Genomic DNA, 26,211 nt, shown 5'->3' on the forward strand with positions numbered 1-26,211 from the left:
GGATTCAGAATCCAGCAGTCTGATTAGTCCACAGGAGCCACCCAATCCAGCTCCAGGTCGAAGTGAATCCACAACCTGATTGGCCTACAGGAGAATCCCGGAATAAGCCAATCACGTGGGGCCCATTGTGTAAATAATGTATATAAAGCAGACATTCTGGGGGAACCTCCATTCCTCCTCACCACTATGAGCCGAATAAGAGCATGAAATCCACTCTCCGAGTATATTTCAGAGCCTGTCATGAGGGCTCCTGGTTGCTCCCCCTCGTACCGTTTCAAAAAATCTGCACCCGGGGCCACAGCCCCCTTGCCCTCCCCACGCTATGCCCCTGCCTCCTCCACTGCGCACCTACTGTGGTGGGAATATGCGTGGCAGCAGGTGCGCAGTGGGTGCACAGTTGAGGGGGGGGGCATTTTCTGATTTGCCTCTAGCGGCCAAATGTCCCAAGCCAGCCCTGTACTGAAAGTTCCTTTATGGTTTTGAGCAGAAGTCAAGCCACTCTCTCCATAAGGTGACTGAACTCTTAAGTAGTGCAGTGCTAAGCTGAAATATTAATTTGTGTGTGGGGTGGAGGCGGTGATGACATTTGCTAGAAACTAGAGTGCCTCTTCTTGTAAGTACTAGCCCATATGCCAGGGAAAGAGGTGACTAAGAAAACTTGAGGTGGAAGGTCATGTGACACCAGCTTTGTCTAAAGATCAAAGTGGAGCAACAAAACAAAACAAAACCCTGCTACAGTGCTTTTCTCTGGGGGGACGCAGGCATATGCATACCCCTAAACATTTTGTAAATCTAAGTTTGGCCTCATTGAGGAGTAGTATTTCATATGAGTAGGAAAATGAGAGTACCCCTAAACATTTTTTTTAGGAAAAAAAAACACTCCCCTGCTGTATACTAAAGGGCCTATTAGCATAGTACCCTTAGCATAGTAGGGTATTCTACGTTCCTCATGGCATATCATCATCAGGGCTTTTTTCCAGCCGGAACTCAGTTCTGGCACTTTTCAGGTGGGCTCCATTACCATTATAAGAGAACAAGTGAAGTGTTCGTGGTGAGTTCCAGCACCTCTTTTTCTACAAGAATAACAGTGATCGCTGCCACCAATTGTTAGGTTGTTTTTTTTTTTAAAAAAAAAAGACTCAAGGCAACTTACAGCAGATATACAAAATATAAAACAAAACAGTAAAACCTGCAAGAAGTTATCCACATAATGGAAATACCAGCCTGCCCTATAATTTTAACAGCACCCTATAATATTAACACATGAGTCCCTTGGTGACTTAAGAAATTCTTTTGATCCAAACTGATGTTCTGGGATCCTTAATTTCGATGGAATATGAACACACAGTGCTTTTTTTCTTTTTAAAAAAATGTTTAGGGGTTGTGGTATTCGTACGGAGTCTCCGATCGTCTCACGGACTATTGACCCATACACCACTAATCTGCTGCCACCAACCAGATCCTTCCCTGGTCCTCCTCAGTCACGTTCTTAAGTTAACAAAGAAGAGTGTAGTTTATTGCAAACACCAATAAACTTTAAATGCATTCAAAACGTTGTTACTCTTTACTTTCTTAGTCTTATTTTATCCTGTCTCTAACTCTTCTACCTCCCCTCACACAAGAACCAACTGCACTATTTGTCTCTCTATTTCCAACTGTCTGCCAACTGCTTTCCCAACTGCCTTTCCCAACCAACTACCCAACTACCCGCAACCCAAACCTCGGGCTAAGCCCTTTTATAAACAGGTAAGCTCCGCCTCTAGCTTTTCTATTAGTCTACCTATTAACTCTTTCTCTCCCCCTGTACAGACATTTTCAAAGGAACGGGCAAACGCCACAGGGCTACTCTCATTTTCCTACTCTCATTGAAATACTGCCCCTCAATGAGGTCAAACTTAGATTCACAAAATGTTTAGGGGTATGCGTACCTCTGTGTACCCTCCAGAAAAAAACACTGTGAATATGGTTCTTAGAAGCCTTTATAGTGGTTTGAATGCTGGGCCACTTGGATTAGAAAAATGCATGTTCACTCATCCTCTGGCTGGCTCTTAGTATAGCCTACCTCACAGGGCAGCTGTTAGGTTAAAATGGAGGGAGAAATACATACATGGCCTTGAGCTCATTGGAAGAAAGTTGTGATATATATGTAATAAAATTATTATTTTTTAAAAAAAAACATCAAAAGCAAAATCTATAAATCATCATCATTATTAAGAATAATAATTTTATTTTTGTGCTGCCCTTCCTTTCAGTTCAGAGCCCGGGGCAATGTATAACACCATTTAAAAAATCCAGTCATTTCAAAAACCATTTACATTAAAAACATTATTTTTTTTAAAAAAACACCCCACTTTCCCTCCTGGTGAAAAACAAAGATAATTAACTTGACGCCATTATAATTCCATCCCTCATAACACCTCATTAAAATGCAAACACTTACGTTAATGTTCCACAGACACAAGGCAGAATGTAAACCTCGTGCTTTTTTCCTCTGAGAGACTGAACAGAAAACTCCTATTACAGATAGGTAGCCGTGTTGGTCTGCCATAGTCAAAACAAAATAAAAAAAATCCTTCCAGTAGCACCTTAAAGACCAACTAAGTTAGTTCTTGGTATGAGCTTTCGTGTGCGTGCACACTTCTTCAGATACTCCTACATGTACAAAGAGGCATATGGTAAATTAAAAGAAGCTAAGAACAAACATGACAGACACTGCTTTTTGGAAACTTCTCCGTTTTTACTGAATTCAGCCTACATAGAGAGACAGACAGGGTAGTATTTCGCTCTCCCATTTTCACAGCAGCCGCCTTTGCAGTGTTTGTGTTCTTTTTACATATCTGCATGTTGAGAAGGAATTGGAGCCTGTAATTTAGACAGTACAGCAGCCACCAGAGCAGATTTCAAACAGCAGTGCTGGATTATTCAATAGGCAAACGAAGCATGTGTTTAGGGCACCAGCAAAGCAGGGGCACTTTTTTTTGGGGGGGGGGGGAGGTCTGTTTAAAGAATTTAACATTTGATTATTATTTTTCTTTAAGCATCAAAGTAGCTATCATGTTAAAATCAGAACTTTGTTAGGCTTTCTTACAATCCATAACACACTCCTCTTTTTTCTTTCTGTTATTTATTATATATTACATATGGGGGTCACCATAATCTTTTCAGTGCTTAGGGCCTCTAAAGGTCTTAATGCAGTTCTGTGAAGCAGAGTTTGAAATAGAACACATGAGCTACTGACAGGAGGAATGTATGTGATGTCGATAAATAGAAGAGGAGTGCCCAAAGAGGGGCAGCTTAGTTAGTGCTTTCCCGGCTTAGGGAAGGAAATGGGAGAGGTCTAGGACCTTGCCAGAGCCTTACCCCTCCTTCCCAAAGTTGGGTGCCTCCTTATCCGTCTTCAGAAAGGCAGTGTGAAGACTGAGGGAGGGGGTGCCCAAATCCACCACTGCCCCAAAGTTAAAAACTCACTTGCCATTTCTTCTCAAAAAGAGAGAGGGGTTTGGAAAAATGAACCCTACTGTGGCAATCTCATGATGTTCCCGATAAACTTGAAACCTAGGTTCTTACTTTCACAACAGGAGCTCCAAGATTGACAGTGCAGGGAACAGGAGCAATAGGCAGGAGCTGACACTTGTCTAAAAGCAATTTAAAAGATGTAATTGCACAGGTAATAAACGCTGAGGCTTCGGCAAGTAAAAGATCACCTACATAGGCAGATTGTACATTCACTCAGTGGCGTAGCGTGGGTTGTCAGCACCCGGGGCAAGGCAAGTAATTTGCACCCCCTAACCCGTGGATTTGCGCCCCCTAACCCTAACCCCCAGATGTTGCGCCCGGTGCGGCCGGCCCCCCCTGCACCCCCCACGCTACGCCACTGCATTCACTCACCCCTATGGAGCTAGGTCTCCATGTTAGAAGCATAAAACAAAGCAGGCCATGCCAGATGGGCAATATTCTCTTCCATCATCCCTGATGGTGATACTAGCTGCATCATGAGAGTCCAGCCACACAGGGAGAGCTATCTGTCCTTCTTTTTGGTCAGTTAAGAACTTCTTTAGAGACCCTTCTCCTGCAGGTAGCTAGCTATTGGAGAGAGGCATCTTTCTGCGGCAGTGCCCAAACTGTGTTGGCCCCTCCCCAGGCAAGTTCACCTTCCACCTTCCTTATTATTTGTTTGGTGCCAGTCGGCCCTGTTCTCCCAAGCTTTTAATAGCAGATGGTGTCTTCTATAACAACAACTCATCTTTTCAGCTTGAGTTGGGTGCTATTTTTATTTAGTGGCTGATCATTGCCTTTCAATCGTCTGCTTTAATATTGTTTTTACAATCTTTATCGTATTGTAATATCATCTGTTTTGCGGCTTATGTGAAAGTTGGGTTATAAATCCCTTAAATAAAATAAACAATAAAATAAATAAACTGAGCAGGCATGTAAAGATAAAACTGAAGGCCAAGAGAACAAAGAAGTCAAGGTTTAGAGAAGAGGTAGGCAACATTATGTCTTCCAGTTGTTGTTGGACTCCAAATCCCATCAGCTCCACCCAGCATGGCGGGTGGTCAGGGATGAAAGGAGCTGGAGTTTGACGGGCATCAGGTTTGCTTTCTCTGACGTAGAGGAATCCAATATTCTGCAGAGCAAAATCTGGCAAGCATTTCTGGTGACATGGCGGGACCAAGGATTGCCTAACCTGGAGCCAGATGACATGGCGGTGGAACAAGTCCCCTAACTAACCAAACCTTAGCTAAAATCCCACTGAAAGGAGATCTCCACTGAGATCTAATATTTCCTTCCATTTTCAGTTGGACAAAGATTGTTCCGTTGTTTTAGGCTTTCAAAACCAAAGCATGAGCAGGGTTCCAGATTATAATATTTCAAGGACTCACAAAGAAGGAATGAATCTGTGTGGTAAAAGACTTTTTAAAGCCTGTTTTTTAGAACACAAAATGATCAAAGCTTCATGGACTATATAACAGATAAACACACCCACCCTTCTGTAGGTGGTGTCAAGGACAATAATTGTCAGTTCTAGAGTTGTATCATAGATAAGAACTACCTAACAATTAATTTAAGCGTGGGCATGGCTAATAATACTTTTTTGTTCCTGTGAATACTTCTTTGCTTTTAGCAACATTACAGAACTTGCTTGCCATGCGACCAGATGTTCCACTTCTGAAAGAGGGAAAATAACTATATGGTGCAATCTACACACATATAAAAAGTGTTCTGAAAATGCTTTTTTTTTTTAAAGCGTTTTTAAAAATACATTAAATTTTCCATAAGGCTAACCATTGCCATCTAGTGTCACATTGTATTTTGCACCTAAAACACCCTTAAAACGATTTGTTTACAGCTGTACCTTGGGTTACAAACACCTCAGGTTATAAACACTTTGGGTTACAAACTCCGCTAACCCGGAAGTAGTACCTTGGGTTAATAACTTTGCCCCAGGATGAGAACAGAAATTGCGTGGTGATGGCACGGGAGCAGCAGGAGGCCCCATTAGCTAAAGTGGTACCTCAGGTTAAGAACCGTTTCAAGTTAAGAACGGATCTCCAGAATGAATTAAGTTCATAACCTGAGATACCACTGTATAGCCAAGTCCTTTCATTCCAAAAGAACAAACAGAAAAAATAGTGTACCAAACAACTTCTTCTTAAAAAACTAAAAAAAATTTAAAAAATAAAACCCTTGAAAACCAGACAAACTTGAAATGCTCAATTATTTCAACTACATTTTTTTTTTTTAGAGGGAGTGCTTTCTCTGAGCTCCCCTGCCAATGTTTCAGTTGTAAATTCCCTGGATATATCAAAACAATATTTGATTTGCTGTCACATAAAGTAGGTTTTGCCAAGTAAGGTTTACCAAATGTATGAAAATTATATGCATGGTGCCATATGACTAGCTCAGGATGAACCTAGCGTATGGTGTTTTTTTAAATAAAAAACAACAACCTGTGTGGTTTGCTTGCATATTAATTGTAATAACTGGAAAAATGCAGATTGGGGACTAATTTACATGTTTAGAATATTATTATTATAATTTATTTATATCCTGCCTTTTTCCTTGAAAAGGTCTAAAGGCAGCTTACCGATAAAATAGAAACAGCAAAAACATAGTAGGGGGATCATTAAAACAATTGAGCATTAATAGAATTAAAGCTATCTAATAAAACATACAGATAATTACAATGAAAACATCACAGCACGAGCACATTAGTTCCCAAAAGCCTGTTGGAATGAGAAAGTCTTCACCTGGCAGCAGGACAATAAGGAGGGAGCCAGTCTAACTTCTCTAGGAATAAAAACCACATGATTCAGCACTTCTGGCACTTTGCCACTTCACTGATAGGGGGTTGTATTTTAAATGTTCCGCCCTAACTCCCTCCATACAGAAAGCTAGCATCTTTTGAGGGAAAGCTAGACTAAACTACTTCTGCCTGACCAGAATGTTGTGACATAGAGAGAATAATACAGTGGAACCTCTGGTTACAAACATAATTCGTTCTGGAGGTCCGTTCTTAATCTGAAACTGTTCTTAACCTGAGGTACCACTTTAGCTAATGCGGCCTGCTGCTGCCGCCGTGCTGCCCCCACGCAATTTCTGTTCTCATCCTGAGGTAAAGTTCTTAACCCAAGATACTACTTCCGGGTTAGAGGAGTCTGTAACCTGAAGTGTCTGTAACCCGAGGTGTCTGTAACCCGAGGTACCATTGTAATCCTATTTTCTCACAGAAGTATGTGAACCTCTGCACCACCACTGCAACAGGAAAGAGCGCGGAACATTTGTACCAATAACTGTGAATCACTTTTGCACCAGGATCCACCTGCCTAGACCTGGAAAAATCTAAGCATGATGGGTAAATTGGCCAAGCTCTCCAGGTTTGCCCATGCATAGGAGCTGCCTTTGCAATAGAGGTATGTCAAGCTGCAATGGGCAGAAGAGGAGTTATGAAGCGTGAGCTGCAGGAAATGCAATAACTTTAAACTTAGGACATCTTTCACAAGTAATTTTACCACTGACCCAGAATGAACATTTTAATCACATATGAGCATTTTAATCACATATCTTCACTGTTCACAATTACTGGGCCATTATTTATATTTTCCAGCTTCTGAAAAGGTCAAGTTCAAGGACCCCTGGATAGTTAAGTCCAGTCAAAGGCGACTGTGGAGTGCGACGCTCATCTCACTTCAGGCCGAGGGACCCGGCATTTGTCCACAGACAGCTTTCCGGGTCATGTGGCCAGCATGACTAAGCCGCTTCTGGTGCAACAGAACACCATGACGGAAGCCAGAGCACACGGAAATGCCGTTCACCTTCCCACTGCAGTGGTACCTACGTATTTATCTACTTGCACTGGTGTGCTTTCAAACTGCTAGGTTGGCAGAAGCTGGGACAGTGGTCCCACTCATCCCAGTAATGCCTTCATGTTTCCGAATTGATTCTGGAGGTGTATTTCTGGGTGCAGTAAGCCAGCCATATGAATGCATTAATCCCCCACTAATATATTCATTAAACTCTGTCATTCAACTGGCTGAACGAGTTTTCCAAAGCACTACAAAAAGGTATGGTTATTGAAAACAGATCTCTCAGAAAAAAAGAGGTGCTTTGCATTGCTTTTCTTTTTTTAATGCAACACTAAACAGGCCCCCAGCTTCCTCCATGGTAACTAGTAAGAGCTGCCCTGCTACATCAGACCAGAGGGCTATCTAGTTCAGCATCCTGTGTTTCACAGTAGTCAAACTGGTATTTACAGAAAGCCCACAAGCAGGTCACGAGGACAATAGCACTCTCCCATTGTTGTTCCCTAGCAACTGGTATTCAAGAGAGATCTAGGAGGTAGCATATAGCCATCAAGACTGGTAGCTGTTGATAGTTTTTATCTTCCATGAATTTGTCTAGTCTCATTTTAGCCCACCTAAGCTGCTGGCCATCACTATATCTTACAGCAGCAAATTCCATCATTTAAGTATGTGTGCATATGTGTGTTTGTGTGGAAAAGTACTTCCTTTTGCTGTCCTTATCTCCTTAACCATTCTATTGATGACCTTATGGCATACCAAGCAGCTTATATCAATCTCAACATTTCCAAAGCATGAACCACACACCTAAGTGCCTACACCTTGCTAATATAATGAAGTATGCTGAATGTCAGTTATTAAGTACTTTCCAAGGCTCGATAACGTATTGGCAAATAAAATGCCAGCAGAGGCATATATGAGCTTAGTTGCCAAACTCTTCATTGGGTCATGATGTTAAACTACAACAGCTTTCAATAACCTGGTGCCCCCCAGAAAGTTTGGAATACAATTGCCGTCAGACCAAGCCAGGATTGAGAACACATGGATAGCACCCAGCTGACAAAGGCTGAACTACACCAACTTAGAATAAAGAATTTCAAACAGCAAAGAGAGAAATGACCTGCCTTCCATACCACCAACTAGTTTTAGGTGCACAAAACTTTATTAAGAGCAGTTTCAGATCAGGAAATTAGCCTAGAACCTAGTAAGAGAAGTATGCATTTCTAAAGGGAACTTCATTTGCTTTTAATGAAGAATTTAGGATACATAATTTTTCGTTTAGTTGCTTTCTAACTGCAACTCAGAATAAGCCTTATGCTTACTATTTTGCATACACTGTGCAGAAATGCAGAACTCGGGCTCTCCCCTACATCTCTTCTTCATCATGGAGAAACACAAGTTCCGCTTTGGCATGAGGGACAAAGCATAGACAGATGATGTATGAGTCACTTCTGCATCATCCCTTCCTCCTGCTTCTGTGCCAGATGCAGAGAGATTGGCACTGGAGCATAACAGCAGCGACTCCTATATCCTTCCACTTCAGTTTCTACACAGTGCAGTGTTCTTCAGCCTTGGGTTGTAAGACTGTAACTTCCATCATCCTTGCCCATTGACTAAATTGGCTGGGGATAAGGGGAGATGAAGTTTACAACAGCTGGGATCCAAAGTTGAAGAGTATTGCTGTAGTGGAAAATACAGTCCAGTGTGCATTAAGTTATATGTATTTTTAACATGGATTATGTGCAAAGAAGAATTTGTTGGGAACAGTTTTAATCTCTCAGTAACATAATCTATAGATGGCTGCAAGTGGCTCTTAATACTGTATCAGCAAAAACTTGTCAGCTTCCTGTAGCCTGGTTCTAACTCCACAGGTCCTGTACTTCCCTTTTATCCAGTCCCAGATGGCTCTTTATGACTTCTAGTGCTTGAACTTGCACAACATCTGTGGAGAATCTGTGGTCCAGCAGATACGATTGGGCTCTTAACTCCTATAAACCCCAGCCAACATGGCCAACAGTTAAGAGCGGATGGGAGTTGTAGTCCAGCAACATATGGAGGGCCACAGATTCCCCGTTCTCGGTGCAAATGCTTGGTGCAGTGTTGTTACATGTACCTTTGCTATGCCTACTCAATAGAGCTCAGCAGACAATAGAATCTATTTTTATATCAATACCCCTTTAAAAAGAACAATTTGCTCAAAAGCCACAATGTACTAACCTCAGAACAATAGCCCTTGCTAACTGCAGTAATTCAAAGTAATTGTTGCAGCACAAAGTACAGGACACAAAATGTGGAAAATGCAAAATATTGTCTGCTTCACAGAGAATTCAAGATTTGTATGGTTTCCTGTAGAATTACTGTAAATTGGGGAAACAGCAATTTCTCCCCTAAAAATGGCTACATGCGTTATTCATATATTCTACTATCTGCTCAATTTTTATCTGTAATATTGGTTTAATAAATTATACAAGGTTACAGGGTAAATTCCAGGATCAAAGTACCCAAAGCTGTTAAGTTAAAGGCCACTTTCATTTATGTACCATATAAACAACATCAAAGTCCTACAGTCTCTTATGTGATGTTTACTTGCAAGTTATGCTCCTTGCATTCTTTCTTGTCCCAGTACTTTTCCCTTTTCAAGTTGGAAGCAACACTGAAGCTTTTAACCACTTGGGCTGTAGGTAGCCAGCTATGCCCTGACGACTGGCTTTCTTAACTACTTCCTTTGGGGTTGGATAGAATAGCACGAATTAGCAGTAGTAGGTAATTGGAAAAGTTGAGAGATGCAAATGGTTAAAAAGGACTCAAGACTGGAAGCAGCAGGAAATCAGAAAAAGTGTTTATATCATGAGCTCGCAAGTTACCAAGAGAAAGGAGATGGAGAGTCCTGAACTTAGAAACATGCACCAGCTGTTTACAGCCAGCATGGAGCAAGCCTGATGTTCTGATAATGCCTGAACCATTGCTTTGCCATTTAACTTTTGGTTAAACATGCTGCATCACTTAAGATAAGCTTTGAAATAACTCGGTTGTCAGAGTTAAAAGTCCGTAATTTATAACCAAATCTCTTGTTAAACATTGACCCAGTGTTCGCCTCAGTTTCAATATTGTCCTTAGCTGCAGGGGAAAGCAATCAGGACTCAAAGACCAAGGGAAAGTCTAGGTGCATATGGTATCTACGTTATACAAGAATGCAGTATTTTAGACTCTGGACTTCTGTGCCATGTAAGCAGTACAGGAAGGAACTTTTACTTATCATTTCCATGCTGTTAGGTACTTGGCTGAATTTCCAAGTCATGAGTCTTTTCTTAAATTAGTTATCATGGAATGCCTGTGGGTTGTTGTTTTTGAAAACAACACCACCACACATTGAGTTACATGCGTTGCCAGGATGGTGCAGTAAACTTTTACCTCACCTAGTTACTGGTACTTTGCCTCCTAAGAGCTGCTGCCATTGTGATTTCTGTGAATAAGAAAGTCATGAAAAACATTGCTAGCATTGTCAGTATGTGATAGGATGAATTTACCCTTCCCCTATTTGAGTATCATTCTTCCAAAAGTTAGCACTGAGTTCCTATTTCTATTTGAACATATCTAACTTGCGTATGTGGATGCAGTATTGTGTGCTTCCTGTTTTGTAACACTGCAACAACCAAGCAAAGCCTCCTAAATTTTTGGCAGGCTTCACCATGACATTGCTACATTCTCTTTCCAAGTGTAGCTTTATTAGCACCAAAGAGCATGCATGCACTGCACAGACTCCCCTCCATCGATGGAATTTCACAAGTTAAAACTAGTTAATTTTCCATCTAACCAAAGGCTTGGTCAAGTGCTGTGACTGGAGGTTGAAATTATTCCCAAAATTCAGAGAGCTATTAATGGCTGGCAAATAATTCTATTAGCTACAACATTTAAACTGCTGTTAACACCTGCCATTTCTCACCCACTTTCTTTGAAACCTTAATAGATCAGAGATTCGCTATTCCTAATATCTTACAGATACCATTTGTCCCATGCTTTGAAACTGGGTAAAATGCAAAAAATAAAAATAAAAATGTAACTGGTCCTGTGGTTGTATATTCGTGTTCTGTCTGTGCCTTAGGAAGACTTGCACAAAAGGTTAAACTGTCTTTATCAAATACTCCAAGCTCCTGAATAAAGTTTGCATTTAGCTTAACCTTTACACTTTATCTACCATATACTTTACTTTGACTTAGTTGATGGAATCACACTGCAGGGCAAGGGGGCAAAACTAAACATTATCAATAGGTTATCAACTAGATTGTGCTCAGTATGGAAAATATGCATTGATTGCATTTAAGTTTCCTTTTATCCTAAAGACTAGTTTGCTTTTATTGGGTGTTTTTGTTTTATGGGTATGCTGAAAGACCAGCTACTTTTTAAGGTAAACATCATTGTCAAACCTGATTCATTTTGCCATTAAAACAGCCTATGTAATTTATAATTCAGAATCTACCCACAAAGCCTAGCTCCACCATGGCTGATTCACCCAAAGCAGCTTACAAAATCCAGTTCTCTAGTTGTTAATGCCCATCCCATCCTCTTTTATTCTATTTTACACCCTCAATTGCTGGCAGTTACAGGTAGATGAAGTTAACCGGTTGCAAGCACCTTCTTTTGGATCCTCCAAGGCTTTTCCACTGTCCAAGAGCAAAGAGCGACTAGCTGGGAGGGAGCTGTAAAGCAATGACATTTGGATCGAGTCATGCATGTGATTATCTCATATTAACATCAAATGAAGACAGAAGCCTGCTCCTTATTTTATGCAAGCTTCACCTGCATCAAGCAATAGTGTGGTGTGAATGTAGAGAATAAATAAAATGGGGATAAGAAAAAGTTTCCAGGATCTTACTACCATGCTTGAACAATAGCTACAGATACTTCATGAATTTGTCCTTTTAAAGTGCAATCATATGCACACTTTTGTTCTTTTTATGCCGTTTACTTTGTATTGATGTTTCATTAGCTTTAGAAATATGTATTGATACATGTTAATATGTTGTACACTGACTCCTGACCACGGGAAGGCTATTATAGAAATATCTAAACTGGAGAAATATTGACAAAATGAATGTAAGGAAGCATAGTGTCAGTGTAATTAAACATAATGTTTAACCCTAAAAGCTATGTAGTATGGTTATGTTTTGTCATTGTGTCACACGTGAATGTATGTAAAAATCTAATTAAATAATCAGAAATAAAATCCCTTCCACAATAAACTTCTGCTTGAGGAAATGTCCACTGTCTGCAGCTCTCCCCACCCCCTGCCCTGTGAGAGGCTGCACAAGGAGGTAACCAGGATGTGTCTGCTGGTGTCTTGATCTTGCTTGTAGTTAGCATTAGTATGTAAGGCATGCAAATGAAGAAGTACTGCAAAATTCTGTATATAAAAAAGTCCTTTATTAACCTGAATATATAAAAAAGACAAGTTGTCTACCATAATAGTTCTTGCTTCATGTGAAAAGAAAACTTTTTACAAAGTGAAAAAATAAATACCTTTTGGAGTAAGGTTTATACGCTAATGTGCCATAAAAAAGTAGAGCTTTAGTATTTTGACAAAATGTCTGTGCAAAGAAACAAATGCATACACACATTACTGCTACATTAAGGCAATATGAAAAGTATATTCAGAAAGTCTCAGTAAAGTGACTTTTCTAGCTTTCTTTTTAGCTAGTATTGCACCCAAACATGGTCATCTAGTTTTCAATATTTTGGAGCATTCACTAGCTGACCAAAGTCCAAAATGCCCAGGGACAGGGTTTGTGGTAGAAGGTAAGACGGTTTTAAGAAAGAATAATTTAACACAGCTGCATTTTAGAAAACCATATTAATATTATACTGTTTGAGAATATATTTCTCCCAACACAAGGCAGATAAACAGAAACAAGTACAAGAGAAACAACTGACTCTTGCAAGAGAAAAATGTTTCACAGATGTTCAAAGTTACTTTTTTAATGTAAGTATTTCAGCATTTTCTTCAAATCTTTATAGTAAATTTTGCAAGTTACCTATTTTTGATGAAACAAATACAACTATTTGCTTAAAGCTTTGCAATCTTAGGTTCTTAAATACAAAGATTTAAAAATAGTTTCTTCAGTGAGACTAAAAGCAGAAACTAAGTTACTGTGAAATAACAGATGTAGATATTAAAAAAACTAGTTTTCCTAAAAGATAAATGGAGTGATCATGCTAAATAAAGTAACTTTAAAAACAATATTTATAATTGCAAAAACAGGCAGTGTTGCCCTTGCTGGATACTACGGAGTAACTTTTCATCTTTCCTCCTCTCAGATTTTTTTTGTATATTGCCATTTTATAAATAAATGTTGCTTCATGTGACATGAGGTTGTCTACAAGTCATTCACAGTATACCCATAAAACAAATTCTCTAAACAGAGATCGTTCCCTATTCTCCCCTCCCCCCCCCCCAATAGTTTTGTTGCGGTCGTTTTGACTATAATTGCTGGCAGATGCTGAAGTGACTGCTCACCTTCACCATCAATGGAGTCGGAGAAAACATTAGTGCAGTATTTTGGAAGTACAAGATAGTTTAGAAGCTTGTATAGTGTACATCTTCCAGTGATAACATGGAGGTCATATTACGGTCAGATTAAGCAGGCTGGTGTGGGTAGGCAAATACACATGCTGGACGTGCTCTACTCGAGATCTGCAAACTGGACATGACTAGAAGGAAAAAACAAAAGTTGGAACATTTATTCACTGTTGTTAACAACTTTATGGCTAATATAAGGGTTTATCAGTTCACATAGCCTGAAGGTTCTAACACTGTTTTTCTGCTGATATATATTTAAGTTTTAAAAATACTTGTCACAAAAGCAAGCCTTAGCAGATTTATACAAATGTGTTCATAACTAGAACATATATGCTCCAGAATCTACAGTAGAAATCATATGATCTCCATGTAAGTAGTACTGTTTAATTTCAAGATGCCACAAAATGTTGACAAATGTGAAGTTCCAAAGAATTTCAAGCTTATGCCTAATATTTTCAGCAATTTCACCAAAATCTGTGTTACTTACCTGGTAGGTCAAATTAGGCATTTGACAGGGTATTTTAACTACTACTAAGGAATATCTTCATCTTCTCTCAACAGTATGCCAAAGAGTCTAAGGCTATACACAGCTATTAAATGCTATGAACCAATGTTCCCTTCTATATCTGTTTTGTCAACCGGTTTGAGAATTTGTTTTAAGTATGGAGAACAGCAAAATACTTGGAAAGGTAGTGACTCAGTTGTCACATCACATTATAGCATAGCTTAAAGCCAAGTAAGGCTTAACAGAAATGAACTGCATTCTGGTGCACTACTGCTGTGACACCATGCTACGAATATGACAAGCCAGAGAATGGCTTGCTGTGAGGTCCAAACTTGGGTTTGCCAGTGTTTGTTTTTGGCTTACCACTTACGGTTTATTTGGCCAAACAAGCCAGAAGCCCAAGTTTGGAAATCACAAGTCAAGCTCTGGCTTGTTCCTTTGCAACTGGGCCCTGTGATCACTGTAATGAGGCCCTTCTTTATGTGCCCTCACCACGAGGTACAGAGGGTGGCAACATGAGAATGGGCCTTTTCTTTTGCATTTGGATTTGTTTTTCTAAGGTCCTATACTCTGGCTTAATGAGGGAATGAACAGGAAGGTGATGGATGGAAAGCAAAAAACTGTATTAGAGGCAAGGAATGGAAGATCTCGCAGGGTGGGAAGCTGGAAGAAAAAGTTCCCAGGTGAGAGATGGGAGGGTCCGTCCACTTTTATGTGACACAAGGGTTAAGATTTATCTCTGAAAGAGAACTTGGTATTTTCTTCTTTTCTTTAGATTAATTTTTTTATTGTATCATATGCTGAAAAGTTTCAATATTTTTTTTTTAAAAGGAGGGAGGGAGAGAGAATTGTTCTTTTCTGCAGTGGCTCTGTTTGTGGAATGCTCTCCCAGCACCTTCACTACATATCTTGAGGCATCAGGCAAAAATGTTCCTCTTCTCCCAGGCCTTTGGCTCATTAAACAATCTATGACTTTTTAAAAAGTGGGTGGGTGGGTGCATGCACAGGGGAAGGCTATTGCTTTGTTTGCTTTCACTATGTATTTTTGTGTTTTTATACTCTAATCTACCCTGTGATACTGAGATGAAAGGTGGTATATAAATTTGATAAAAATAATGCAGCAGCAGCAAGGGAGGAGAAACATGATTAGAGTATTATGTATCAGCCCACTGCTCACTCACATTAAGCCACAGTTGTTTTATACTATGCTTTCATGTAATGTAAAAATCAGACCAATAATTTAATATGCGATTCAATGTTGTTGTAATTAACTTAATAATTACCTGTAATTGTGCAGCACATGACTCACAGCACACGGTGTGACCACATGGACAAAATGTTGAATTTATTTCTTCTTCACAGCATACCATACATAGTAGGGATTCTTTAAGCTTCCGTAACTTTTCTTGAAGAGCTTTCATCTGCTGGCAGTTGAGACCTTCACAGCTATCACAGTTCATACTGCTTTCTGAAGACTTAAGGGGAGAACTGGGTGGGCTCTGGTCGCTTCTTGAAACAAGATCCACAATGCCAGCATTGTAAAGGGCTCGCCTTGCATGATCATAAGCTTCCTTAGATGTCCGCTTAATATCAAACACATACTTTTTGCCGAGATTAATATTCTCATTCAGGAACAAGGATGCTAAATGGCCCTTTAAGTCTCGACTGTACTGCATCATAACAGCACTAGTAACAGTGTCACACCTATCAGAGTGGGGGGGAAAACAAAGTATAACTCAGTCAAACTGAACACAAAGGTGAAATAACAGGCTCTATTTACTCAAATAATTCTAATACTGTAATTGCAATGAGAACATGGAAGACTATTCTAAAAACAAAACGGCATTCTTAATTTGAATATTTCCATTCCCTAAAAGAGAATAGTTTGAAATGGGTTGTTACAAGTTTGATAAACCAGAGTTGCATGAGAAATTTATGTAATGGTATGTTTAGGAAGTGTTAACTTTATCTTGTGTTCATACAAGAGGTTTCTTCAAGCACTTCTTCCCACTTCAGATATAAACGAATATTCCTAACCAACAAAATTAAATCCGCTCAGGAGGCAGCAGAATAAAATGAAACCTTTTATTTCACAAATATTAAAGTTTATGCCATTGTTATATCAACTAAAAAGAGAAACTTAAGCACTTATGCAGGAAATATTTGATGCATCTGAAGCTGGATTTGTTTTCTAGAAATACAAACCTGTAAAATGCATGTGTTTCTGTTATCGCTCTGTACAGTCCACTAGCTGCTCTGGTGCTGACCATCTTGAAAAGGTGAACTATGCTATTGCCAGATTCCTTTGTGACAGTCAAGTACACATTCTTTCCGGACTGCGTTGCCATCTGAACAACTGGGTATGCAATCCTATAAGGAAGGCAAGTATGTTAAAGAACAAGTCCTGTACTGAGAGCCTAAAAGGACTCTGAGGAACAACTACAGCCAGGTATAGTTTGGCAGGGTACATTTAAGATTAATACTAAGCTAGAACAATATAGCTCTTTATATTTATTTATTTAATAATATATAACCTACATAACAAGTGTTTCCAAAGCGTAAAAATATAAATATGCAAGTATAAAAAGGTCTTTAAAACATTAAATTACAAGATCCTGTGTAGTATAAAATGTAAAATGGTTCGTTACTCTTCAGAGAAAGCCCACTTAAAAAGTTAAGTTTTCAACGGTCATCTGAAAGCAAAAATGCTAGCTGCTGTTTCCACAAAGCTGGAGTCAGAACACTAAAGGTCTGGTTTCTAGTTGATGTCAGGCAGACCTCTGGAGCATAACGAATCCTTAACAATGCCCATTTGGAAGAATGCAATTGTTAGGTAATGATATATGCGTCAAGGCAATCTCTTAAGTAATCTGGTTCCACATCATGCACTACCGGAAAGAAACAAAGCCACCTACAACTATTTCAACAGCTTAATGTATAGCGCACGGGGTGGGGGATCTCCAGCCCATGGACATAATTAGGCATGGCAGCCCTTGCCATTCGGCCCTTGAGATGCCCATCTGCCCATATATGACATGAGTTAAGAGCAGGTAAAGTCAGTGCCTGGATGAACGGGGCTTTGCATGCACTATTAATCTGCTGCTTGTAAAGACCCAAATGGCTGAGGATCACCTGACTGCTGGGCACTTGGGAAGCACTTCCCAGGGGACTTTGCAAGCTCTGTGCTCAGCACTTCCCAAGCACAGGGCTTGTAAAGCCCCTCGTGTAGTGCTTCCAGTGGAAGAGGTTTGGAGGTGTGGGGTTGGCGAAGGGGAAGTCCTACTGGAGAAGTGCACCCATGTGAAGTTGAGCGTGAATCATAGAGAACAACAGGTAACAATGGTTGAATCACAACAGATGTGTATCCCACAACTCTTCTGAACCTTTTAATGGAATTTAGTAGGCATTTATTACCTGTTGATGGGAGTGAAGTCATCTTTACACATGGCAATACCCTCAGGACCAATTCCAATAAAAAGTTTCTGCCCTTCGCTGTCTCTAACAGAATGCCATTCCACCCCATAGTTCTCCAGTGTTGACACAATCTGTAAAACTTGATACTCTGCTGAAGCTTGGGTGAGGCCTTCAAGTTCCTTATGCTTTGCAGTAATACTGTAGGGAACAAAAAGTTGAGAATAGGTTAATCATTCAGACATGCATAAGCAAGGTACAGTGTTTAAAGACATATTCAATCAACTTCATGAACATTTTGTAACTTTTAATGATTTACAAGATTTAAATACTGGCTTTTATCAATAAGATCTCAAATGTTATAAATGTTATAGATTTATTTTTAATGATACATTGTTAAGTATATTTTTTGTCCTTATTTAAATGTAACTAAGTATGGTATTACGTAATATTCAGAATTAAGGTTTTCCATGGCAACACATTAAACAGTTGTTGGTAAGATTAGGTGCCTTTTGAGAAAAACAAGATTACAAAATTTATTGAACTATGAATGTGGCTTCATGCTTTAAAAAACTCAAACACTAATTGAGGAACAATCTCACCACACTTAAACAATTCTAAATCTTTACTCAGTTCAATAGGAGATGTAAACATTTTCAAATTCTCCCACTGAGACCTGCTTTTTTAAAAAAATATTTTATTTAATCAGTCTAAGAATCAGGAAAATATATTATGGTAATACACAGGTAACATATAGCTTCAAAATTAAAATCCTTAAATATTATGAGTACTACAGAAAATGAAGTCTTAGATATGACTGTGTTAGCATAAATCCTGCAAATAAAAATGTGTGGTTTGCAACTGCAGTGGTTTTGCCAATTATATGCATCTGAACAATTATTTCAGCCATGGTAATGTTCCTAGGAAACAAACCCTCTTACCTGTCCAAAACAGTAGTGGTAAGCTCCTTTGCACAGAACTCTTCATAATGATATTTGGCAGTATTTTGATTATAATCACCAAACTTCAACTGGGCAAGTAGTGCACTAAGTTCAATTGCATGTTCAGAAGAACACTGAAGATTACCAGCCAGAAGATCCTCCTCTATATGCAAGAAAAACATGTGCCTAAAAGGAAATTAATTTTAAAAAGTATTAAGTCATATTTAGTAAAATATGTGACAGAAATAGGTCTGCTCCTTCTTTTAAAATTCACAAGATATTGTTCTGATTTCCCTATCTGTAAGAATTGGAAAATAAATGACAGAATACCTCAGTGATATAGAATAAATTGGAAGTCTGGTTCATCTTGAGACATTGAAATAGAAAGACAGTATTAAAGATGAAGTTTTAGTCGAAGTGAGTGAACAGAACAGCATCTATTCTAAGTTTATTTCCAGGAAGGAACAGGAGTTTAGTCTGGGGAAAGGTCCTTTGCATGTGACTTCACATATTACTGAAGGATGATGGCAACTTACAATCATGAGGCACAATAAAACCCACCATGAATTGTTGAGGATACCTCCTCTGAAGATGATTTTAAAAGCATAGCAAACTGAAGGCTTTAACGTAAAGAAAGGCAGAGATCTGAACTGCCCCACCATCACAGCTGCATTGCCAGTTCAACACATACCGAACACACATAAGCTGGCAGAGGTTGGCTTGTCCGTACTGAGTGTTTCTCAGATATTAAGGAGGTCCCTTCTGCACTATGCACTTAAAGCAGTATCATACACTTCCCCAAAGCAATATCGTGGCCTCCCCAAATAATCCTGTAAACTGTAGTGAGACTAGTTAGGAGATCCCTATTCCCTTCCGAGAGATAAAATTCCCAGAGTGGTTTAACTGGCAATTCCTTTTCCCAGGAGACTGTGCTATGAAAGGGGTATTAGTCTCCTAACATCTCTCAAAACTCTAACAAACTTTAGTTTCCAGGATTCACTGGGGGAAGCCATGACTGTTTAAAGTGATATACTACTTTAAATGTATAGTGTAAATGGGGCTGAGGGGAATAGTAAATCTCTCATGAGCAGTGTTAGAAACAGATATAAAAGCTAGGAACTAAATGGCACCTTAAACCTAGGTTGTGGGTGCCACCATGGAGTGTCTAGGTGAGCTTTTTTTTGTAACAAGAATGCAAAGCTGAAAATGAACAAACTGCAGCTAAAATCTTATGTTCAATTTTACATGGTCTAGTCCTCATCTGAAGACTGCAAAAAACAAAGCCATACTTCCCCTGCCCACCCCCCTAATATTCTTATGAGGGTCTCTTATCCAGTCTTCAGAGAATGGCTGGAAGTAGGGAGGCAGAAAAAAGGTCCCCCTTTTCTTCCAGCAGTGGCAGTTTTAATCTGAAATCTTAGGCTCAGTACTGCGCCCAGAGCTCAGACACTACTTGCATTAATGAAATTCCCTTTCACAAAACATCTTAAAATAATGGGTTGTTTGGCTATGAGTCTATAATATTCTGTTAAGTATCTGGTGATAGACGATTAGTTGTCTCACATATCAAATTAGAAATATTGTTGTGCCTACTAATATATAAGTATTGTGAATCAGATCTTGCCCTCCTTCTAGCTCAGAAGTGGAAAGACGGTGGGGAGGACTTTCTCTTGGAATGATCTGTTGCAAAATTAAAATCTTTTTTTATAATTTCTTTTAAAATCATAACTGAATATTCTAGCCAATATTGGTTATAACTCATGGGACTGCAAGTATGACAATCGCACACCAATCTGCGAGGGAGTTATAGTACAAGATAGGTGCCAGCTTCTGTGCAAATAACTCTTGTCAATGGTGCTAGGTTTTTATTAGTTAGCCAGTAAAATAGAAAACCTATTTTTAAGTTTAAAATACATGGATCAGAATCTGAAAGAGCCTTCTTTCCCCCTTGAACCTCCCCCCAGAGACCAGCAGCACCTTTCGAGCAGAATGGAATGGGGTGACGGGATTGCCAATTGCTCCCCCCACATGCACATTTAGTAGTGCACCGAGGCAGTAAGCCAGTGTTTGAGCAGAATGCCTCAGCTTTATGGGGGGAAACAGAAGCCGATGGCACCTTGTACGCCTCCTTCTGGCAACCCCTACAGCCAAGCTGGTGCCACAGGTTTTGCTCTGCTTTCCTTTGGACCACATCAGCGAGGCCAAGGGAGGGGTCCTGTCGTCTGCACAGCCCAGGATCCTCCATACACACTGCCCAGGCTTGCACCCTGGGAAGGTCACTTTGGTGCTAACACAGCTGTTTGAAGGCACACTCCATTGTCTCTTAAGACACATGGATGCCAACAACAATGTGCAAGAATCTGAGCAGGTGGAGGATACTGTGGTTTATAACACAATACCTTTTATTTACTTCCTAATTGTAAAGAAAACAACAACCTCAAAGAAGTTTACAAAAAGATAAAACAATAAAACTGCCAATAAAAAGAATCAGCCTCAACATTTTAAGACTTTCAAAAAGCTAAACTAACAATAGGCTAAAAACAGATTAAAACTCACAAATGTTTTTTAAACATTAGGGCAAACTTGTCTAAACAAAAATGTTTTAGCAGGCACCAAAAGGAGTACATCAATAGGCAGGGAGTTCCAAAGCGACATCAATAGGCAGGGAGTTCCAAAGTGTAGGTGTTTCCACTAAAATATTTGAGTTCCTATAAATGTGGAATGGGTACTATATGGCACCCACCTATAACAGTGTCATTTCTATCAATATGGTTGAGTGGGCATATATGTGGTAAGGCAATCTCACAGGTATCTAGCGATGTAATTCGTGCTAAATTGTGTTTAACATTGTGTTTTAATTAATCTGGGACCTTAGGGTGAAAAGCGGGTAATAAACTATTATTATTGTCATATTGTACAATGGCAGAAGAGGCAAGATTCCCAGGCCTTGTTCATCATTGTTGATTGATAAGGGAGGGGAAAGCTTGTTCAGCTATGCTTCATGTAGTTATATGGATTCAACACTTTTTTCAGCAACCACCACAAGATTTAATTGCACTTGGGCAAAACAGAACACTTACCTAGACAAAATATATTTAGACTGCAAAGTACAAGTGTGAACTGTACTGTACATGCAAATTCAATAAGCCAGTTTTAATGCAACAAACTGTTTGAAACAAATTTAAATAGCTCGCTAGAATGGCCAGAATTCTGATTTTATCTCTTCGGAGATCAAACTGAACTTTAGTTCTTAACTAAAAAGCTAATGCACTAGATGTTAGAAAGTAAAATGGAATTAATGGTTTTGTCATGTCCTTAATTATAGTAGCTGTTTAATTTCTGACCACTCACTACAAAATACAAGTTACTTTATTCCAGTATTCTAAATGTATTGCTCCTGAACTTTAACAAGAAGTTTTAAAGGATAAAATTTAATATAAGAAGTTTCACATATTTACTCAACGTCAACAATGCTTACTATTCCAAAAGTAGACAAAAGTTTAGACTTGTTACTTCTTCACAAAAAGCCCCGACCACAAAAGCAGAACTTTCTTCCCTGAAGCAACCATTTCAGACCAATCAGGAGTCTCATTTCCCCAGAAACTCGGCTTTCTTCCAATGCAGCAGTCACCGATTCCATAGAACAGCCTGGCAGCTATTAACAAGGGTTACTTTCAGTCAATGACCTACAGTTACATTGTTGTTGCTTCTCTAGAGCAGCCGCCACACATCCTTCACTGCTGCCTTCACTGTTAGCGAGTAGAACACAGCCACACCCAGAATAAGTTTTGAGACTCAACTTTCTCATTGCAACTCATTTCTGAACCTTGGATTTCTCAATTACTATCCTGTTTTTACCTGAAAACAAACTACCAGGCAGCTCCATGAAGCTTCCCTGAATTCCCTGGAATAAATCCAAACTCAGAACAATTCCCAATTATATAGATGGCTTCACAACACCCTGGCACAATTCCTTTTAAAAGTTAAAGTAATTACAGGAGCATCTTAATTAAAGTTTTTTTGTTTCTTCTCCCCATCCGCCACTTTTTACAATCTTCAGGTACCAGGAAATAAGTATCCTGAAGCATTTCAACTTAGCACATGGACTTGGAATAAAGGTGTTCATATTTAAGACCATGAAATTTCAGCTGACACACTGTTTGGGCTTCTTTTCCTGGTTATAAATTACTATAGTAGAATATGGGCAAATGTAATAACAATGATTTGCTACTGTGGAAATCTAGGTTTGAAGAATCATTCAACCTATTAATTAAGTAAAACAGCAGAACAGCAATCACAGTTTCACACTTAATGTCATGTTCTCAAGCCTATTGAAAGCAGTTTCACGGGTCAAGTCAAATCAAAACAGACCATTACGTCTTCAAAATCCAATCTAATTCAAATTTATGTGGAGAATGCTCTAGGGTTGAACTCTTGAAATTTATAATAGCCAGCTCTCACATATCTCTTGCACATATACAAAACTTCCATTTACAAATATTCACACAATGGTTGATACTTCAAAAGAATAATCTAATCTCAGTACACTGTTTTCTACACAAACAATATGCAAATACAAGGGAACTGATCCTGTCAGTGCTCTCAAACTGATGCCTATTCTTTTTCAATGGCACAGACTAAGTGAGGATGAGACGTCAACATTGAATCTCTTAAGCCTGGAGGACAACGACAAAGAGAATGGGTTCCCCCCCACACACTGGTACTCTCATTCTTTGGAACTTGCCAACATTCATAGCCTTTCAAAGCAGTTCAGAAAATTGTTGCTATATTAACATATGACAGGATGGAACTCCTGGTCTTCACTTTGCAAGTCTAGCACAAAAAATGTGTGAGTGTTAAGGTTTAAAAGTCCCAGACAGCTGTAAGCCAGATTTTGCACAGTAACTATAGCAGTATGAAAAATATCCCCAAGTTATAATGCACAGCATTGTTTTCTTAAAAGTAAAATATTAACCAAAGTAATTCATGTAAGAAATATTGTTCCATCACATGCAATGAAAACTTTTGAAAACATAATACACAACACAGGAGGTCTGTGCACTTAAAAAAGAACAAGAAAAGAAGATGCAGCCTGAATATTAAAAAGCTGTACAGATTATTTCAGAACTATTTTAGTCAATAAAATATTAGCAGCCCTGCCATCCCATGAAGCTAGCAGCATCGAGATTCGCAAGTTGCCTGCCTAACAAATAGTTAACTCATTGTTACAATAGAATAACATTATGTACAAAGCATGAGAACAGCATAAATGCATTCATGGAAGAGTTGTGATTATCTGCAACCATCTATAGCAGGCTACAGTTTGGAAGTGAGCATTTTTCTATAATAAAATGTATTTTTAAAAAATCTCACCATGCTACTGAAACATTTCATCTTAAGAATTATATGGCTGGGTGAAATTTTACCATGAAGGCTACCTAAATAAGCCCCATAGGGAATAAAGGTGGAGTCTTCCAAGTGCATTTTAAAAGTGTAATTACACGATTTTTGTCAGTGTTTGAATTCAAGTGTAAGCTTAAGATAGCTACATATTTCCTAAAGGGAGAAACCAGCTGTTTTCTCTTTGTGGTTTGAAGCAGGGCCTAAACTTGTTTGAAACATTACTGTAATATGATATCAGAGCTCTGTAAACTGAAACACTGGGTGGAACAGTTTCCTGCTATGAACATTTTAAAACGACCTGCAATAACACTGCTATGAGGTTACTATCGGGCAAACACTTTGTGTTACTTCCACTTGTAGAAAGGCTCCTGTAATTACAAGAGGTACTACCCAGTATGTTTTGTTCCCCATAACAAATGCTATTTTACAATAAGACCTTAGCTTCAGATTCAGTTCTACAGACACATTCAAGTCACATTCTAAACTTCTACTGGAGAGTTGCATATATTGAAAATAAAGTATGAACAGGTCTCACTGGGAGTTCTTTCTTACCTTGTCTGTTCTTGCAATATGAGATGGGGCTCCACAAAGAATTTGACACGTAGTTTCAGTCTGTAAGGAGGCAGACCATCCATCTGCTGGGATATTCTATTTCGCAAATTCAGCCACAAATTCTCTCCTTTACTGCCTGTGAACTGGAGTCCGAAGTAATCAACTTCTATAATGCCCAGTCGTCTACAAACCTATGATTGAAAATTGGAGCATCATAAAAGTTAGTACAAGAATCATCATGAAGTAGTGTGGCAAGACGTTGTTTAACAAACTTCAGGAAGTCCACAAAACAATATGCCACTTGATACTGGTGGAGCTGTTAAACAAGCATATACTACAAAATGACAAGCTAAATCAGATTGCTCTTAGGGTGCCAGAACTAACACCTCATACCTAAAGCTTGTAGAAAGAATGATCCATCTGTGCAAGAACATTCACCATGTTGTAAACACCAAATCCAAAGACTTGGGTCTCCTGCCAAAAACATGTACAGTTGGGTGAACGTTCAGGGTTAAATGAGCATAAACAATGGGCGCAGCTGGGCCACTGCATAAAACCCTGAACTTCTCCATGCACAGGTTGAAAGCAGACGGTTCAATCAATCCCACGCTCACATGTGCCATGTACATTTACACCACGTGGTGCCAACGAAAACTAGAGCCTTGCAGGGTTCAGTTGCCTGCCGCACCAAATATAACGATTAGTCCACATGCCTTGCCAAGCACAATATTCCCCTTGCAGGGGCGATACATTTAGGGGGGGCGGCAGTCAAGTCACCTGCCATCGCCCCTGCAAAGTGCCACGTGGCTAATGCTAGTAAAAGGGGGGGGGGATTTCAGGATGTGGGATGCGGGGGGGGGGGGAGAGAGAGAGAGCCGCAGCTCAGTAAGCAACGCGTGGGAGGCAGTCAGAGCAGCAGCGTCGCTGCAGGCTCCGCCGCCGTTGCATCCCCCTCCCCTTGCCTGCATCCCCCCATCCCGATCCCCAGCTGCTCTGTGTCCAGTCCCACCGAGCACGAGAAAAGGCGGCGGCGGCTCTCGTTCGGATAATCTCGAGCCGAAGCAGAGAGCGCGCGAGAGCAGCCCCGTCGCGGCTCATGGGTCGCGAGCTCCTTCAACGACCATTCAGGAATCAACGGCGGGTTTGCGGGAAGGGGGGGGGGAGAGCGAGAGAGAGCGAACGCGCGCGGCTCTTCACCTGGTCGAGGCAGTCTTCGCCGTTGGCCTTGGCCTCTACCTCCACCTCCATCACCACCGCGTCCGGCCTGGTCACATAGCACAGCATGGCCGCTGCCTTGTCGCGAAGACGCGCACCGAAGAGCCCCGGCTGCCTCGCGGCTGCCCACCGCCGCCGCCGCCCGCCAACCCGCACCCTCCCCCTGCGCACAAACCTTTTCGTGCTTTGAGGCGAGCGGCAGTTGGCGCTCCTATATCTCTCCTCGGCGCGCTCCCCTCCCTCCTCAGCCCCCGCCCTCCGAACGAAAGCGAACCAATGCGCGCACGCTGCTCTATTTACAGATAGATA

General features: G+C 40.0%; 1 protein-coding gene and 2 long non-coding RNA genes across 4 annotated transcripts; 1 reads left to right on the top strand and 2 right to left on the bottom strand.

The window, feature by feature from the left end:
• Nucleotides 1-202: 202 nt before the first annotated feature.
• LOC307219823 lies at nt 203-13,892 on the top strand. Its single transcript, XR_013840583.1, has 2 exons — nt 203-1,746; nt 7,109-13,892. It is a non-coding gene; the product is annotated as an uncharacterized lncRNA (long non-coding RNA).
• Nucleotides 1,495-3,694, bottom strand: LOC307219828. The gene is made up of 2 exons (XR_013840589.1): nt 2,639-3,694; nt 1,495-2,499 (listed from the first exon to the last, which is right to left on the bottom strand). It is a non-coding gene; the product is annotated as an uncharacterized lncRNA (long non-coding RNA).
• MYLIP (myosin regulatory light chain interacting protein) lies at nt 12,701-26,053 on the bottom strand. 2 transcript variants are annotated; one of them, XM_079983296.1, is made up of 7 exons: nt 25,885-26,053; nt 24,688-24,878; nt 18,733-18,918; nt 17,795-17,992; nt 16,586-16,750; nt 15,664-16,084; nt 12,701-14,006 (listed from the first exon to the last, which is right to left on the bottom strand). In XM_079983296.1, exons 1-7 carry the CDS (start codon nt 25,969-25,971, stop codon nt 13,917-13,919), a joined length of 1,338 nt encoding a protein of 445 aa, XP_079839422.1. In that variant the 5' UTR covers nt 25,972-26,053; the 3' UTR covers nt 12,701-13,916. The 2 variants fall into 2 exon arrangements, with proteins under 2 accessions (XP_079839422.1, XP_079839423.1); XM_079983297.1 differs by lacking the exon at nt 25,885-26,053 and adding an exon at nt 25,081-25,103.
• Between the last annotated feature and the right edge of the window lie 158 nt (nt 26,054-26,211).

The sequence above is a fragment of the Podarcis cretensis genome (assembly GCF_951804945.1).
Source record: "Podarcis cretensis genome assembly, chromosome: 7".
Taxonomy (NCBI): domain Eukaryota; kingdom Metazoa; phylum Chordata; class Lepidosauria; order Squamata; family Lacertidae; genus Podarcis; species Podarcis cretensis.